At 40.8% G+C, this 19,400-nt stretch overlaps 1 protein-coding gene across 5 annotated transcripts in view; it reads right to left on the bottom strand.

The window, feature by feature from the left end:
* Positions 1-6,088: 6,088 nt before the first annotated feature.
* Positions 6,089-19,400, bottom strand: part of wnk1b (WNK lysine deficient protein kinase 1b) — a 98,304-nt gene continuing 84,992 nt past the window's right edge. For 4 of the 5 annotated variants that reach the window (XM_030440376.1, XM_030440377.1, XM_030440378.1 and 1 more), the window contains 6 exons: positions 18,819-19,016; positions 18,353-18,445; positions 15,180-15,221; positions 13,424-13,596; positions 12,788-12,844; positions 6,089-12,097 (listed from right to left, as the gene is read on the bottom strand). In XM_030440376.1, coding sequence (XP_030296236.1) covers positions 11,657-12,097; positions 12,788-12,844; positions 13,424-13,596; positions 15,180-15,221; positions 18,353-18,445; positions 18,819-19,016 — 1,004 coding nt within the window. In that variant the 3' untranslated portion in view covers positions 6,089-11,656. The remainder of the gene's footprint in view (positions 12,098-12,787; positions 12,845-13,423; positions 13,597-15,179; positions 15,222-18,352; positions 18,446-18,818; positions 19,017-19,400) is intronic. The other variant, XM_030440375.1, reaches the window with a different exon arrangement.

Here is a 19,400-nt window from a genome sequence, read left to right as displayed (position 1 = left end):
CTCCTACTGTAATAAGGAACAGGTTTATAACAGCAGAGTCTACTGGTCAAGGCCAGATTGTGTCCTGGAAAAACACATCTTGCCTCAGAGTTCACTAATCACTTACTGTCATATAAACAGAGATACTTATGTCTCTGTGGTTGATAGAGGAGATGTGTTCGATGAAATCTTGTTAAAATCTCCTTATCTATGATGGAACTGAGTTTTGTATCTTTTTATTTAATAAAAGAAAAGAATGTAAACACATTTGTATTTCATTTATCCATGACTGTGGTTATTGTGACTGATACTCTCTGCCTTGCTTTTCTTCCTCGTCAGTGTTTTGTTTATTTCCATACTGTTAAAAAAAAATTTAACATATATGGAAAATGTGTAACTCGATACCAGGAAACACTGAACTGAACACTGCATCATCATTTTTCTGGTAATGTATTCAGCGATAGCTTGCGACTAAAACAACGTTTATCTTTGAGATTCTCTAAAAGTGCAAAATTCAAACTTACAACGAACAGGGGGCAGCAAATCACCAGAGTAACCTCCAACTGTAGCTGCCGATAGCTAGTTAGCTCAGTTAGCCGCGCAGCTAGTGATCCAGACTGGGATCGCAGAAGATAGCGGAGGTGTTGGTGTTTATGCCGCTAGCACAAGAGCTTTAAACCCTAACGGGCTAGCTGGTTAGCATTGGAACACAATACAAAGACGTCATATGTGATATTTTCAACAATAATTTGTACGTATTGCACCTTTAATATTATCCAGATCGTTGGGATTGTAGTCTTTGGATCAAGTCCGCTCTTCTGTCATGGCAACAGCAAATAATTCAAAGTTAGTCCCGTTCATTTGAATTCTGACGCTCGTTTATTTCTACAGTCTAGTGGCAAAGACGACACTGCTCTTCTGTTTCTCTTTCACAACCTCTGTCTTTTATGGTTTATAGCCGGCAATTTGCAATTTTACAGCAACGCTTTGAAGTTTAACAAGGAAGCTGGATGTTCAAAAGACCACAAAGCACACTGTGCAAGTGTACAAGCCTGCGCACGGTGATATTCACAACATTATATAATCATATTTCTTTTTCTGTGCGATATCATTAGATAAGCAAACGGGGGTGTTCGAGGTCAATAAAAATAAATCTTGTGTGGTTTCTTTATCATAAGTACGAGCTGCTCTTTTCTCCATGGTTTTACTTTTCATTTGCTCTCCCACACACACACACCTCTCATCCTCCGAAAACGTCAGTTTCAGATGAGCTCACGCGGTAAGGGTTTCTCTTCCCGGTCACCGTTGCTATGGTGAAAGTTGTAAAAAAAACAAAAAAAAAAACAAGTTCCCTCAGTCAGAAAGAGGAGATAATTACAGTTTCTGTCTGTTCCACAGCAGATTTATATCGAAGACATGGAAGCGTCTGATTCTCCGACTTGCATCTTTTTCCACTGGGAGAGCAGGTAAAGGTGCAGTGCCTTGCTCGAGGGCACCTTAGTAGGACGACGTGACCTCGAGACACGCAGTGTTTGTTTGTGTTCAGCTACACTCCATCTCCTCCTGTCTATTTAAAACACACACAAACTCACATTAGGGTGACACAAACAAACGCACGCAAGGTCAAGATCAGGTGGGGTCGGGTTAAAGCACTTAAATCACAGGTGGATGTGAGCTTTTACCAAAAACGTACTAAAAACACACATTCACAGACACAAATCCACACACACTCTAACCGCAGTCAAACCAGTGCACCATTTAAAGCTCGGTGCCAGGTTAATCTGGGCTGTGTAAACAGACGCGGGAGAAAAGCTGCTCTCCGGCCAAAAGGAAACAGCAGCAGGAACCTGTAATGGCTCCACTCAGGAGCCCACATCGCCCAGCACCAACCTGCAGCCTCTGCTTACACAGCTACATGATTACACCAAACACGGCCAGGTTGCAACATCATCGCTACTGCGAGCGGGAAGGATGGGATTAATCTGACACCGCAAACATTCAGGTGATTATCTTGTCTTTTCCGTGTTTCGTGTTGAAACAAAGTGAGCGCCAAATCGAAATAATCTGTCGCCATTTTAAACAAATACTTTCAAAATAAAAGGCTTTACAGTATATTAACATCCTTGTGAGAAGTGTTAGTAAACTTAGTAAATAAAGGGTCTTATAAATCCACTACATTTATATGATTTAGTTTTCAGATTTTATGCTGCATCAGAGGCAAAGAAGCACATTTTAAAAACAATATAAAAATAACATAATAATCCGTAGACCTGCAGCTATACATACATAAATGTGTATATAATTTACTTTTTCTTGTACTTTTGACACATTTATTGACAGAAACTAACTTTAATTTACTTTAGTATTTTTAATATCAGACACTGAAATACAATTTTAACATAATATCATTACTTTTACTCAAGTAGGACTAGATTAACCGCCAATAAATGCATAATGGTGTGTATGACATAATAGATGAGTTAAGTTGAAGTCAATAAGTGTGTTTTTTTAATGCTTAACGATTACAACTAGCTCATAAGGCTTTTTATACATTCTTAAGCGTCAATAAGCTGTTGACAAGTTCATTATAAGTGTTCTTAGATGTCCTATATCAAACAATAAACATGTTTATTCGTCTCTCATTAACATTTAGTCTTATTAATGTTAAATAGCATCTTATAGGGGCCTTATTACCCAACATGATCGGACAGTCTGACAGTCTGAACAAAGTCAGTACTAACCTGTATTTACGCAGATCACAAGTCAGCATGAGTGTTCCACTTCATTAGCATCATGGATCACGCCCGACTCGTCCAGCTGCTGTTAAAGGTTAAATGTTTCATTCAAGGGCAGCTGAAGGGAGCTGGAAATCAAGTTATATATTAATGTGTAATTTAATGAGTAAATGAGTACAGTAGCACAAGCAGGGAGAGAAAAAGTGAATGTGTTGTGTCAAGGTGAGGAAAATCCAAACCCAACATTTGTTTTAAAGGCGTTTTGACGCTGAAAGTCAAACAGATCCTTCGTATATTTATCGTTATTCCCATGACTTTTAGGGGGGACTGGCTTTAAAACCACTGGTACAATTTTAGTATGAGAAGTGATTTTTGCCATCAGATGAGACGTTTTAAAGCCACAGGTATACAAACTGACAGAGACACGCATTTACCCCAACACCAAATCCTGATGGTGTGTTTGCAGGGGTGGGAAATGCAAGGCTGACTTCTGTTTGGTAAACACACACACACACACACACACACACACACGCACACACACAGTCCCTCATTAGGCCCATATGGAAACTCTCAGTCTGCTGGACTATGAGCTTATATAATAGGCATATTTCTATGTTTATATGTATTAGAATGATCCGTGCTGGTCCTGCCACTGCAAAAATAACCAGTTTGGATATTTGACACCAGTGTGGACAGTGTTGCCATGTGATGGTAGTATCATTATTACTCAGTCTCACACTATCACATACGTAAGTGTAACATTGTTGAACAGCCACTTCTCATTGTCACATTTTAAAGATCTCAGAACAATATGTTCCCACCACATCTTCGATTTCTCAGTATGTGTCTGTCTTACCTGTCTGCTGAAACCGAGGAGGAAGTCATTTAATATTTATCTTATTTTCTCCGTTTGGTTTTTTTGTGAGAAAGTATGACAATTTTTTTTTTCAGCTCCGATTAAAGCTGTAAGAGCTGCGACCACTTCCTGTTTTGTGCAGGGTTTCCAAACTTTGACCTGGTTGCACCGTGTGTCAGAAATAAAGTTGGAGAGATGCTTTTTATCTGTGGTATCTGTGGTCCGCGTGTGGTTTGAATAGATCGGGTTAGAAAAGGTTATTCGAACAATAAATGCTTGCTTGACACAGACGAATGACAGGTGTTATTATCACTCTGGCTCCGTGGATGGAAAGCAGTCCGTCAGTCTGTTTTAACCACAGCAATCCACTTTATCTTAAATATTCTAAATGTCAGGATGAGACATTTTCTATCTAATTATACAGAAAAAAATGCTTTCTTCAGCTTATTCTGGTGAAATTTACATGAACGGTGACACAGAGCTGTCTGTCCTCTCTGCCTGTGCATTTGTACCTTCTCCCACACACATGACATCTGAAGACCCCTGACATGTTTTCCTCTCGTCATCACCACCGTGTCTCTCCCCTCCCTCCCCCTCCTTCTCTCAAAGTGTCCCTTCGTAGGGGAAAAAAAAAAAAAAAAGCCCACTCTCATGTGCTAATTGGTCACGACAACATGATGAATAGCTGGAGGTGACACGTACTGGACACAGAAAATGAGCTTAAATGGGATTTTTTTTATAGCATTATGTTTATTTTACATTTTTGCAAAATACTACGTTTGCTTGATTATTGCTATATTCCCACGTTCATGTCATTTTCTCCTCAGGTACTACTAAAGTTGATTAAAAAGTGGACGACTAACTTTCGAATTACACTCCCCACTCAGCCAATCAGGAATCAAATGTTGGTGATTTCCCGCTAATTTAAAGAAAGAAAACAACATATCCATTCATGAATTAAAAGAAGCATCATATTATCAGTTGTAGCCACCATGAAAAAATGTAGCAGCATGTGGTGGGTGAATTCTTTTTTTTTCTCCCTTGGCATCTGACCCTTAGAAAAGTACACTTACAGCATCAAAATGCATTAATTTGGCATCGACACGAGTGTAAAAGAAGCCAGATAGCTGTGGGAGATCTGTGCAGAGAGGGGTGTGTGAGACCTTCATAACAGTTTATGAGTGTGTGAAGTTGTGGGTTTAGCTTTCACCTCATGGTTGTAACATTTTATCTCCATCCTCTGGCGCTTTTTTTTTTTCTTCTTCTGGTTTTAACTTTCAAATCGACCTGAAAGAACAGAGACGCATGAGCAGCAAACTGAGCATCAGCCTGAGGTCACACAGGGCTGAGAATCAAACCCCACGGTGCAAGAAGTGACAGTTTGAGGCAGAATTCATCTTTGTCATTCAGTCTAATCGAGTTAATTACAGCAATGCAAGACTGAAATCAATTCCTCAAGGTGTTTTTTTTTTTTTAAAGTAAAAAGAATTCAAGACAAATCAGTAACATTTGAAGTAAAAAACAGAATAAAATCCCAAAAGGTGTCGATTCTTTTTGTTGCAGTGTGGTATTCATATCAAAGCAGGAAAACCGCATGCTGTAAACGTATTGTTTTAATGCACCGGTAACTCTCATTTTCCTTCCTCCCTTCCTTCCTCAGGCCTCATTTTCTCTGGGCCGACTGACTTTATTTTCTTTGTACCCATGGTGACAGATGATACACACAGATTCACACCTCACCACCAGCCATTTCCTGATGGGCCCCAAAGCAAGAAGCCATTTAACATGTTCTGGATAACAGGATAACAGGAAGGAGGGCTTAAGGGCTGGGGGCTAGGGTGTTCAGTAAAGCCTGCAGGTTATGGAGCTGATACAGATGAGTGCTGCGGCCTTGTGGAGAGGACAGGTACTGCAACAGGCAGGGAATTAAGGAAATAAGAAGTCTGTGTTTTGGACTGTTGGTTGGACAAAAGAAGCAATTTGAAGACTCCCACTTGACACTCTAAATCACACTAAACTGTGAAAAATGCTCCATCACAGTTTCCCAAACAGTTAGTCAACTAATCATGAATATAATTGGAAGATTAATCGATAATGAAAATAAGGGTTGGTTGTAGCCCTCAATATAACATCTCTTTATTAACAAGATGTAAACTGTTGTCAGTGTGATACATTTAATATCATTCCATTATTTATTTGTAGACCATTCAAATATCTGACAGGGACTTGTTATGCAGAAATGTTTCTGAATGTGATGTAGTTAAATTTTTATCATGAAAGTTCTTGAAAAATATCCCCGAGCATCTCCAACATACAAAACAAGATCGCAACACTTTATAAACACTCTGCTCTGTGAACATCTGTGACTGTTTGTCCATGTCATTGTGTACCTGCCTGTCTTTTCTTGAAGCTGTTGTGTTTCATCGTGACCCAGAAGAAGCCTGTGAAGAAGATATTGTGTTGAGAGGATTAAAACAAAAACAGCCAAGATTCATTTCATTAAAGTCCAGTCACTGCATTTCATTTAAAGAACTTTTATTTATTAAGTTTTTACAAATAAAGTAACAAATTTCATTGTATTGTAGCGCAAAGCGCAACGTTTTTTTAATATGAAGCTTGAACACTCTATACTTAGTGCAAAACATACCTTTAAAGGCTGCCGATGACTCCCTACACATATTTTTTTTGTTTAGTTTTTTCTCTCATTCATTCATCCATGTGTTGTTGTTTTTTTTCTTTTTAATCCAACCGACTTTGTACAATGTCAAACTCGATACAGAAAAAATGAAACCACTGAATTAAATTAGGTGCCGCTAGAGACGTTAAAACAGCTGATAAAAACGAGTGAGAAATAAAAATTTTAAAAAAATGAAAGAGCAGAAACATAACCGACGTGTTCAGTAACAGTCTGGAGAAGAGAACTGTTGCTGTGCTCGAGACTCGACGTCATTCCACAGGAGCGAGCTACATGAAACAGCGAGGAGATGCACTGAATGAATCTGTGTGTGTGTGTGTGTGTGTGTGTGTGTGTCGGTGCACTGAAAGGCAATTCTTTTACATGTGGGCACTTCTACAGTAAAATGCGTAAAAAGGTTAGGCAAGTCCTGAACAGGAAAAAATATGAATCGAATGAGTTCAAAACCAACTATTGCTACACTGTTTGTGTGTCACCAGAAAAAAAGAAACCTACTTTTCTGCTTTTAACTTCAGGAAACTTCACAATAAGAGCGCCTGTATTGGATAACTCTCAAGCCTTTCACAGTCAGAGTAAAAAAAAACAAAAAACTTCACAATAATTGCACCCACAGATGTTTAACTACGGATCCTTACAAAATAAAGAGTCCTCCAGCAAACGGTGACCTCAGAGCTTGAAAGCAAACTGAAACTTTCAAATAATATTGCATTGCAGTAGGCGTTTCCTTTCATGGTAATTATGTAAGAGACACAGCAAAGATTTTTCAAATGTCTTCTGTGGAAATCATTTGAGGCTCGAGCTATTGCAAAGTGAAAATCCACCTGGCGACCAAACCAGCTTCGGTGAGTGAAAGCAAGTCAAACACACTCGATTTCCTTTCACGTTTCCACTCCACTGACAGAAAAGTCGAATGGCACTGAGTTGGTGGCATCGTTAAAGGTTTGAATTCTTTTGAACAGATCGACAGGACTAAAGCAAAGTGGCTCAATGATTATTCACAGCTTCAACCAAACTTGCCTAGTAGTAAAAATGTTGCATTATTATTCATGTGAAATGAAAAAAAAAAGAAAAGAAAATCAAGCGAAGGCGATGCTTTTTTTTTTGTACAAACTTTACAAAGTAACCGTTTCATGTTTGTTTTTTTAATGCAAATCCAGAACACCCATTCCCATTCAAAAAACAGAAAAATAAAAATAAAACGATGTTAAGTGAATGTTAAAGTTTGTACCAGATATGTTTCATCTGCACTGACAAATGAAAAGAGAAAAAAAGAGGACAGGGGGTGTCAAAGGCCTTGAATCTAAACTCCACTATCACCGTCACTTTCACCACCATCATCACTACCAATACGATCACCAGAACCACCACCAACACCACCTCCAGCACTGTGATGTTAAAATATTTCTCTACATTTTTGGTTCAGCTTCAGACACATACAGTGGGAAAAGGAGTGAATCAGACAATATTCATACTGTTTGCGGACAGCTCATTTACAGCCGACATCTTTCTGAATCTTATTGGATGATACTGGGCAAGAAGGCTGTTATGCCGCTCTTGACACTTAAAAGGCCCTGAAAACGTATTCACTCAATCAGCTTCTTCTTCCGACTGATGGTTTCCTGCATTAAAAACACAATTTTATGCCAAAGTTCAGACATTTTTAAAGAGGAGGTTTTAAATGAGACATTTTCTCTATTTTTTTGTTTCTCTGCTCTCTTTTTAAGGATTCAGCAACATTTGAATTAGAATCTCATGACAGTTGGTGGGTTTTATTGGCCACTGTCGTTTAAATCTGATTCTAATCAGACCCACACAGTCCGGATAGAGCACATTAGCTGAGTTTCTGAGTGTTAAATTCTAATATACGTTTTCAAGGGCTTAAAAGTCTATAAATACTGTACATTTGGGCATGTGGTCGTGTCTCTGGAGTCAGTCTGCTTAGTTGAGGATGAGGATGGCCTTTCCACTTAATTGTGGCAATTTCATTTCAAATCTATGTTAAGTTTAAAGTAGATTTGTCTCATACTGTACACCAAAGATACAGTTTTGTCTGTGGCTAATGTCTGCGCTCATTATCTAATGAATAACAATACAATTGTGCTCAAAACCAGGGAAGGGGCCTCTGTTTTTTTAATCTTGAGGCCACAGCATCATCATTAGTTTTGGTAAAGGCATAGATTACATCAGAGATATGTTTAACATTAAATGTAAGGCTGGGCAATATATTAATATTATTTTGTGATATGAGAGGAGATTCCTTTTTTGACTTTATGGCGCAAGTGTTGTCTTAAAAGTCTTCCCTACAATACTGTCAATAGCACCATCGACATATTTGGTCAGATATATTGTGATATTTGGTTTTGTTCATGTTTATGAAGTGCTTCTGAGGGGATTTCAAAATAATGATATATTGAATGTATTGCGACATAGCCTAAAAATATTAGAGTATTTTGAGGCCATCCTGCCCAGCCCTAATCAAAGAAGCTAACCATAGTTCACTGTACCAATGTGTCCTCTGCTGACTGCGCCAGTGCCTCTAAAGTACAGAGTGGTCCAAGCTTCAAATACAATCTTCAACATCTTCCTCCTTAAAACTGAAAAAAATACTCCCAGTATCTACAATTTAAAACCCAGAAAAAAAAAATGGCACTGATAAACTCTCACATTCTCTCCATCTTCCATCATGTTGGTGGCGTAACACAGTCAATTCAAAGAGCTAAGTTAGACGGTTAATAGCTAGGATTTTTCATTGCTTTTTTGGTGGAAAACACACTCAAAAGAGAATTAACCACAAACCAGCTGTAGCGCACACAGTAAGCAGCCGCTAAACATCAGCCATTATTACTGCATCTCCTTTAACTACTCGTCATCCGAACCAGATCCAAGATCACAAACGTCACCACCAACTTCAAAGTTGACACCCCAAAGCTCTCCACACATGCTGTTAAGTGTGCTTACTTTAACCCGAGACCTCATCCCCCCCAAACGAAACAAGCAACAGGAAGGATGCAAGGCACTAAACTACCTCCAGTGTTCAACCGGAGGCTCTATAGGGGGGGTCAGGGGGAAGCAAAAATGAAAATAACAGACAGACTTTTTTTTCAAGTACATTAAAATGGACACCATTGGTTTATACATTCACATTCATCTAACAAAACCAGGGGAGAAAGGGAAGAGGAGGGCTATTTAAAGTGTCTGATATATAAGTACTGTATTAAGAAAAAAAATAGCTAGCATTACTTTGTTATCTAAATATCAACTATCCTGCCGTTCACCCCAGTTTGTCTTTAGAATCGGGCTCGGAGGTCAGTTTCGACTTTCAATTCGATCAGTTGTGAAGAGAAACTGAAGCTGCAGTTGATTAGTTGTCGGTAAGGCATCTGTTTCGGATCTTTGTCCTCTGTAACTGGATGTGAGGACGGTTATTGAAAAAGAGGGAATTTCAATTTTTCACATTTCGATGAGAATCCATTTGCTGAAAGCAGTGAATTGAAAGTGAAAGGACCCCGAAGCCTCAATCTGTTTGCTTTTGTTTTGTTTGTTTTTTTCTCAATTTGTGACATCACCCTAAAACTAATGTTGTCCAACAACATTTGCTAAGAATAAACAACAATAATCACAGTGTTTCCACATCATACAGCGATGTGAGCGTATAACAGGTCCATCGACAGAACACGTTCTTGTTTTTGTTTCTTTTTAAATAGAACAATAATCATTAACAACAATAATGTACATTGCAATCGTTTCAACACCAAAGTTGAACTCTAATGAGCAGAACTGAGGCATTAGTCTGTGAATCTATGTCTGATAAACAGCTGCTACGCCTCCAACAATGTGCATGTATTTACATGAGTCTGTGTATGCAGATATCTGTGTGTTTATATGAATGTCTCATGCATTTGTGTATCTGCGTGTGTGTGTGTGTGTCAGATTGCTGGCTGGGGGCAGCGAGCAAAGCAAACCCAACAAAACAAATACCAAAACAAAACAACAAATGGAATCATCATGGCTGACATTCTAAAAAATAAACACAAACTGTACAGGGACTCTATATTATTCTGATAACAAGGCCACTTTTTCACGCTGAGTTCTCTCATGTTTGGGCGTTTTTTTTTTTTCTTCTCTAAAAGGATTTCTGCTGTTATTGCTTCAAATGGCAACAGAGAGGCGAAGAGAGGGATGGAGGAAGAGGTGGAGTCGTGATGGTGAAGAGGTGTTTGGGGTGCAGAAGCATCTGTCGTGTCCATTCAGTACTCACGCAGCCGGTGTGCTCCCCTCGAGTAAGCAGAACGAAACAGATGAGGTGTTGGAACTGTTAGTTAACACTCCTTCCTCGTCGCCTACTTCCTCTCCTCCATCTCTCCTCCGTCTGCTTGAGCGGCGGACAAACAAACAAGAACACAGAAGGTGACAAGAGGAGTAGCGGTCACGATTTCTCTCAAAACCCCACCAAGTGCTGGGCTACACCTACTCTAAACCAGGCCGGAGGTCAGCTCAGCTCCAGGCGCACGAATTCTCAATGTGCGTTTTTGAGTTGTTTTGGATTTTTTTTGTGCTTTTAATGGTTGAAAAATTCTGAATACTGAAGAGGACAACACTTCCATTCTGCTCTCAGAGCTTTTATCTGCAGCCTTTTTTTTTGTATGCACGAATTTAAGCGATGCAAACTGCTGACGGAAACGCTGCTCGGTTGTGTGATGATGTCGGGGCTGTAATGTGATGGCCAAACTCCCTTCTGAATCCACCAGTCACCTCTTTATAGAATGCCAATGTCCATTCTGTATTAAATGAGGACAAACTGCATTGTTGTTGAGAGCTTGAGAATGTTTTTAATCTCAGTCTGAGAGGTAAAAGTTGGGATATTTTCAGCGGCTGCAGCATTTCAAGCTATTAGGAGGTGCTGTGTGGACACATAAGAGCTGAAGCCATCCCATTCCTCCCACTCAATCTGATCCAACATCTCTCCCTAAATGGTCTCAAGAGGGTGATGCTGACTATGTATGAAATGGAACAAGAGTGACCCGGCTATACACAATACCTTACACACAAACAGTAACACCAGACCCGCACCCTGTCAAAACCTCTTTGGCCTCTTAACATTGCACACACGAGTCCTTTATCCTTGAGCATTTGGCTGCCTGTCACACGGCAAACACAGTCAAACACAGCAGAAAGGGAGATTGTGTGACTGCGTTTGTGTCTGTGACATCACATTCCTGATTTCTCTTCTCCTCCTCTGGAGCAGGGTCAGCGTCTGTCATTTCCTCGCTCTCCACGCTCCCCCGGCTTCTTCCATCCTCTCCGGGCCGATCAAGCGCGTAACACTCCACAGCAGTCCAGTCCAGTCTAGTCCAGTCGAGCTGGGATTCAAACCAGCCCTCACGCCCAGCCCTACGTGGTCCTCAGGTTGGGTCCTCCTGGGTTGCTGACTGACTTCTGCAGAGCGTTGGTCAGGTGCAAAGCCTGCAGCGGCCCCTGCCCGGGAATCTGGCCCTGTGCCCCGACCGTGGTGGGGTAGGGGCCCAGGGGCTGGGAGGTGCTGACAAGTAGAGGCCCGGGCGGTGCAGGGGCCTGGTGTGGAGTCGGCAGGCCGTGAGCCGGACCAGACCATTGTGCGCTGTAGGCGGCGGTGGGGGTGTAGTGGATGAACTGGGGAGGCTGGGGCTGAGGTGGAGTGGAGGAGGCAGGGGGGTGGCACAGGGAGCCCTTGCGGACGGCCAGAGAGGTAGCGGTGGTGGGGTTTGAAGGGAGGTGGGCTGAGCCTCCGATGCTGCTGGTACACAGCTGGCTGGGAGCAGAGAACTTCCTGCCCAGACTGGCTGACTGGATGACCTGGAGAGGAGGATAATTAAAATGAGAAGAGAAAAGTTCATTCATGTTAACACACAAAAAGCACCCAAAAGTCATACTCGGGTAAAAGTCATTGTGTTAAAATATTACTTCGGTAAAAGCGAAAGTCAACCATATGAACATAACTCGAGTTTAGGTAAAAAATGTATCTTCTGGCAATAAATACAATATTTCTCTCCTTACTACAGTACTACTAAAATATACTTAGCTACACTTAGTTCAATTCCATCACTGCTGTTTATAAAGATGGATGACACGACCGCTCCTCAAAAGTGAAACCAAAACACCTCACTTGCCCCCTGGTGGATGGCTGCAGTACAGGTCACACATCCCACCCTTTCCTTGTTAACAGATGGGACATGAGCCAAACTGAAAATCCCACAGATCTGTCATTTAAGGTGATTCTCACCACACTGATATAAGTTCAAGCATACGGGCGGAATCACACTACAGGCTTTGGCTCCACCTGACGTCACTAGCGCAAAATGGCAGCACTCGTTTAGTAGAGCTTCTTACTCTCACAGTGGAAGGAAGTGGAGATGTGTTGTCCATCTTTGTACACGTTTGATTGAGGCACATACATCTGGTTGATCTTACTACAGCACAGGATGGTTGTTGGCCTCTTTGATTATAATGAAACTAGCTAATGATGTGATGTATATTTAAACTGACCTCATAGCTGTGTCCCTGTGCCGGGGTCTGCTGCAGCTGTTTGGCACTCCTCTTCCCCTGAAAGAAGGTTTAACATTTACTTCAGTTAACTCTCCTCTACATTACATTGTTAAACAAACTTGAGACAAATAGTTTTCTTAACCTCAGGGACTATAAAATAAAAGACAGAGAAATGGGACTACAGGAGGATTCAATGCACTCATTTTAACAACATTTCTTTAAAGCTGCCCAGAGCAATGTACACTCTGCAACTTTAACTGCTTTGGGATGTTCTCAGAGACCAGACATTTGCTGTCTTTGCCCTTAAACTTTGAGATATTAGATTATCCAATTAAATTGAAATTTCCCCTCGCAGCTCTTAACTGATGCTTGGGCCGATGTAAATACACTCAAAGTGCCAAATGGATACAGGACAAACATCTCATCAGTGAAACGCCAGTAGGTTTTGGCATAAGCTTGTTTACTCTCACAGCCACTTTGGCTTTTATGAAACTACCATTTAGAGTTCAGTTTCTTTCCTCGATCTGTCTTCTTGTCTTGTAATCTAAATAGAAGACCTGGTGAGTCATCGCTGAATGAACATTTAGTGTGTCAACATCTGCTGCAGTTCAGATGAATCATAAAACGGCAGTAAACCTGCGAGAGGTTCATGGCGTCTCTGGCCCAGTTGTCCACTAGTTTATGGAGGTCGTCGGTGAAGGTGCCTTTCCTCTGGTTGGGGGCTGACAGGCTGGGGGGCAGACTCTGAGAGCCGCCCTGGCTCTGGCTCAAACCGCCTGATCCGCTCACTGCGTTGGTACTGTTCGTCCCTGAGAGAGAGAGGAGAAAGAGAGGGGCAAAGGATGTGAGAATCACTCCAACTAGAAGATGATAACTGTTATCTGAATGATGGGAATGTATTTCCTGTTTTGACCATTAAAAAGGCTGTTACATGGTGACAGAGGCTTGTCGGGAGGGAGTTTTAGGGCAGGTCAGCATGTCGACATGGTCTTAGAATTGTATTGTTTAGTTTAGTGTTTAGTTTAATGATGGAAGACGGGAACATGAAAAAAAACTAAGCAACATTTTCAAACAGAAAATGTCAACAAATATGACAAATACTGAACTTGTTTTGAATATATTACATGAATATACTGTCGATCTTGGATCTATCAAGAGTCTTACGGCTTCAGGTTAGTGATATGGTAGGCGTCCTGTAGCAGCAGCATTCAGCCACAAAATGCTCCGACTGAGCCAAACTGCCCAGTGTACCGGACCTCTGATTTTCTCTTTTAGTATATTTTCTGACCATTAGAGGGCACCTAAGCTCTATAACAACTGGTAGTTTGCTTTAAGCCATCACTGAACAACAAACTCATCAGAGCAAGTTGCAGGAGAGAAGCATACACTGCAAACCGGCCAGGGTGTCTGCATGTAAGTGCTGTGCTATCATCGCATGTTAGCCACGGTTTAAGTCAATATAAATAATATAAACATGTTCATGCCTCTCCACGAAGGAAAATAAATCAGTATATGCTGGAAAGATTACAAAATACTTCATGTCTTTGATACACCCTCTGCTGTCTCAGATACTGTCACAGCATTTCAGAATAAAAGCTTTCGCTTTAATCAAATCTGGATCCCAATATTACAGATACTTTTGACAAAATACTTTTTTTTCACAAGTATACAGTTTGAACACATGATTTAGGACAGAGAAAGACAACAGGATTAAGAGGCATTATCATTTCTCCAGACTATACTCATATTGTAAGGATCTGATATACTTAATTTGGAGAAAAATGAATCCCAAAGCCATGCTGACAAAATGAGCCTGGCAATGAGATATTTACATGATATGTATACATGATATTGTACAAAAAAAGACATAATATGCACGAAGCCGGTAAAGCTAATCATACGTCGGTCTGATAAAAAACAAAACAAAACAAAAAAAACAAACTGTCATGTCATGCTAAATAAAATGGAGGGAAATAAGAATGAGGAGACGCTGAGTCATGACTGACTGCAGCAGCTTGGCATTCTGGGCAATGCAGTCAAGACCACGTGCCATGATGAGGGAGAAGAGGAAAGGGAGGAGGGGGCAGAGAGGCGAACAGCTGTTCAGGTGTGTTAGGGGGTGTGTGTGTGTGTGTGTGTGTGTGTGAACATGTGTGTGCATGCACTGTCAGTTTGAATCTGTGATGGCAGGTTAATTCAGCAATTTCAGTCCTCGAAACTTCACATGAGATGAAATAACTGAATTGATCTGATCTCAAATCTGGCAGAGAGATCGAAGTTTAATCTAACTGGATGTTAGAGAGCAGGAAGAAGCGAGGGAGAGGCGAGTGCGAGGATGAAGGAGGAGGGGAAGGATGGAGGGAGGGAGGAAAGACCAAAAAGAGATAATTACTACAAAGCTGGTTGCAGGGGCAGACTTTTTTCACCATCTTCCCTGTGCGGCCGGAAGACAACGATTGGAGGATTGGGAGAGAGTCAGAGTTAAACCCCGCCCACAACACCCGACAAACCAAACACAATGCATCCGAGTACAATTATTTTAACTTGAAGTAGTCAAGAAACAACACTTTGGGGTTCAGTTGCCCAATAACATCTTCCAGCGGGATATTCTGCACCAATGTTAAGTTACAAGGCTGCTAACTTCATACACATTACCTATGGAGGACCACAAGTGTAACGGAAATAGTAATGAAGCTTTTCATTAATTCTACTACCTGGACAATAAAACATTAATACATCTGTTTGCTAATTAATTTATAAATCTAGAATAATAGACTAAATGATTAAGAAAGTCATTGTTTGATATTTTAATGGGAATTCATAAAGAATGTACTAATGGAATATAATCCATTGATTCATAGTTAAAATTAAAAACGGATTTACAAAAACAACATAAAAGAGTCAATGAGGATATCATTTAAAAATATGTTAATGCACTCAACTACATTTAATAGAATTTAAAATGTGTTAAATTGATATGAGTGTATTGCAAGTAAAATGTCATGAATAAAAAGTCATGAATTTATCAACAAAGAGTAAAATATTTATTGTATTTGTTAGTATTTCTGTTTTGTTTATGTGCCTTATCTGAGAGAGGAATACATGTATTTAAAAAGTGAAGAAAATTATCTTATTTCTCTAATGTTCTTGTTTTATACTCCTTTGTAATCATCTTATTACTGCAATTTAGTCTACTTATTAAGAGATTCAAACATTTATTGTAAACAGATAATTCATCCTGTTTTATACTGTGTAATTGTAATTAAGTAATTAAATGCTTTATTATTATTTTCGGGGCACTTTTGGTCCGCCACATTCTACAAGAGAGTGAAGATGCTTTTCTTCTGACAAGGTCAAGATATGTAGGCAACCTTCTGAGGTAGTGCACCAACTCAGCGTAGTCGTAACAGGCCACTTAACACTGGAATATAAATATTTTGTAACCAAACCTCCTGAGGATAATACTTCTGAAATAAATTTCTGCACACTGCATCAAAGTCGTGCATGTGTGCCGTGGCTTGAGGATGCTTTTGGGTAACCAACCCCTGGTTCTGAGTCCTCTCTACAGCTCACAGGGCCGCACCAGAACTGGGTCCAAATTGGGATTCATATATTTCAAACTACTCTGTTTCCAGATTGCTGAATTGCTGCACACATCTCTGATTTTATCACCAGAAAAAACTGAAACAAAATGGCAAACCAATTTGGCTTATGCCAAATAACAAATAAATACATTTCATGCCAATGTCACATCACTTTTCTTCCTTCGTTGTAATAACAATAAATTATGATCAATAAGACCCAGGTCTGTCTCTCTCCCCTCCTGGCTGTGCAGTGATAGGGGAACAGGTGAGAGTGAGAGATAGAGAGAGGAGTGGGTGAGGGAAAGGGTGTGAGGGAAAGGAGGGAGAGAAAGGATTTGAGCTGCAGAGGGTTCAGAGGCATTCATAAACATCCCTTCATCAAGCACAAAACATTGAATTACATATTATGATTATAATATGATCTGAGAAAAAAAAGTTCTTAATCACAGAAAGATATAAAGAAATTAAGACTGGCGCACAGTTTTTGAACAGAACTGTGCGTAAATGAACTAATCATCGCAATAAATCGAGTATAATTCAAACAAAGAATACATTTCCTATTAAAAACAGAAATATCAAGTCACCAGGTGTCAACTTGTCTTTCCTTGTTAGTCTGCTTGTTTCACAGAGCCAAAGGTCAGAAGTAGAAGAAGCCAAGAATTGAAATTTAAACTGACACACAAACAAAACTGCATCAATCGATCTCTAACTCAGGAGAGATGAAATGTATGTTATATGCCCCAAATGCTTCTAGCTGCTTGATAATGGATTTGAAGCTTATTTGACTGTTAACAGGTTGGCATGGAGCATGAGCAAAAGGGCTAAAAATCCATGTGCTTCTCAGCTGCTGTTATGAAGAATTCTCTCCCCCAGTCAATTTCAGATTCCCTACTTTATGTTCATGCAATAATTTCTAATTATTTTGCATTAATAGCAATGAAATTAAAGGTATAAACCAGGAGATCTTCGTGAAACCCAACTCTATTTTAGATACCTTCAAAAAGCTAAAGTTATTCAAGGTAGCAGCCAAAGTGAGTTGAGAGATAATGAGCTACAGGCGACAGGCTGCACACCTTCAGCTCCTCAGGAAGATACCAACGGCTGGTCTTTGAAAATTATTTGAGGCGATTACACTCAAATGGAATCTGCCGATTCTTATTTTTCACAGTTTCAGCGGTGATCCAGAAAAGAAATCGTCAGATTCTGTGTGGGCCTGCTGACTGCAACTTGAAATCAGATCAGATCAGATCAGATTTTGCTTATTGCATGATGGCAACAACACTGATTGTTGTGCAACTTCTTTTGTTCATCAACACTGTAAATATGTACACAAGTTCTTCTGTTGCTTCAATAGCGTTTACTGTCTGCTGTTCTTGGACATTTGGGACCTTTAGTGTTGAACTGCTCTTGCGTGTGATTTTTCTGGTACACTGGTACTCCGGTAAAACGCTGTTATTCCCTGCAGCCAAAAATGCACAAGGTTGGCATTAAATGTGAGGATAAGAGATGATGTTGTTGGCAAGGAAGACTATGTTAATGGACAGCAAGAACACTGAGACAAAGATAAAGAGTTAGAAACAGAAGAAGATTAAAGTGTAAGCGAGGATGCCTATGGGAAGCTCTGGTATGTACGGAGGACTATTTCTCATAATGCTTATTGTCCTGCAGCAACCGCTTATGTCCGATTTTCCCTTTTGCTTCTGTACCTAAACTAACGATATGGTAGCTACGTAGTATAGAAGAATAACTGTTTTTTTGTACTAATGCCTGAAAAGCTGCCTTTGTTGCAGGGAGCCAGTTTTCTGCAGGAAACCGGTGTTATCAGAAGCAGAGGGTTGTCCTCCATCTAAGGAGGAAACCCGCAGGAAGACAGGACGACCGTGACTTGACAGATATAGGAGTAAAGGAAAAAAAAGAAGAAAAAAGTAAGTAAGGACGACGGGTAAAAAGAGAAAGAGCAAAGAAATAAAGCGTTACACACAAAGAGCCAAGCAGGGCGTACTCAGAAAGCGCGTCCTCCTGCCGCCAGGCTTGAAGGCCAAACGCTCCGAACCCCAGCTGAACTTTACACAGCCTGAAGAGAGGGAGGAGGGAAAGACAAGGAGGAGAGGAGAGAGGGAGAGTGCAGAGAAGAGAAAGAGGTGAGGAAGTCAAAAGGGCGAGAAATGAGACAGACAGACGAGACAAGAGGACAGAAAGGTTGAGAGGGGAAGAAAGAGACACAGGTGAAGGAACACAGAAAGAATGCAACAGTTAGCCATCACACCGTTTACACAGAGAGAGACACAGGTAGAGAAAGATAGAAAAAGATGTGAGAGGTGTCTTATTGTGAGGTGACGACAAACCAAATGCATGCACTTGTGTTTGTCTGTATGCAAAGTGTTTCTCATGTTGTGGGGAAGCTCGTGAGCTCTGCTGCAGACTGGGATTTGCAGTCACATGCCTACCTGGGGTGGGAGCACACAGGCTGGGAACAGAGAGCGCCCCCTCGCTGGTGTAGGCCGAACACAGGTTGTTGCTGGAGGGAGAGGGTTTGAGTGGCTGGAGCAAAGTACTGCTGCTCGAATCGGCTAATCCTCCTGGGGCTAAAAGAGCCAGCTGGCCGGGGTACATGGTGGGGACGCTCTGGGCGGATAAAGTGCTGCCTGGAGATAGCACAAGGCATAGGCAGGAGAGGACAGGGCAGGTACGACACACCAGAGACCAGACACACACACACACACACACAAAGATAAGACATGATAAGACACCCGTCACCCCACGGACATTTACACAGACACCCCCACACACACAACCACACAGAGAGGGACAGACAGGGAAAGCAGTCAGAAATGTTCGAGCTCTGAGCCTGCTCCACCCACATGCACGTGAAACCAAGCAAATAACACACATACACACACACACACACACACACACACACACACACACACACACACACACACGTGCACACGGATGCATAAACACAGAGACGGTGTGACGTTAGGGTAAAAAGATCTTAACCATGTTGTAGTGTAGTGGATCAATATTTT

This window comes from Sparus aurata, chromosome 14, assembly GCF_900880675.1.
Source record: "Sparus aurata chromosome 14, fSpaAur1.1, whole genome shotgun sequence".
Classification (NCBI taxonomy): Eukaryota; Metazoa; Chordata; class Actinopteri; order Spariformes; family Sparidae; genus Sparus; species Sparus aurata.
The sequence above is the reverse complement of the archived record's forward strand: the minus strand, read 5'-3'. Positions and strand labels throughout refer to the sequence as shown.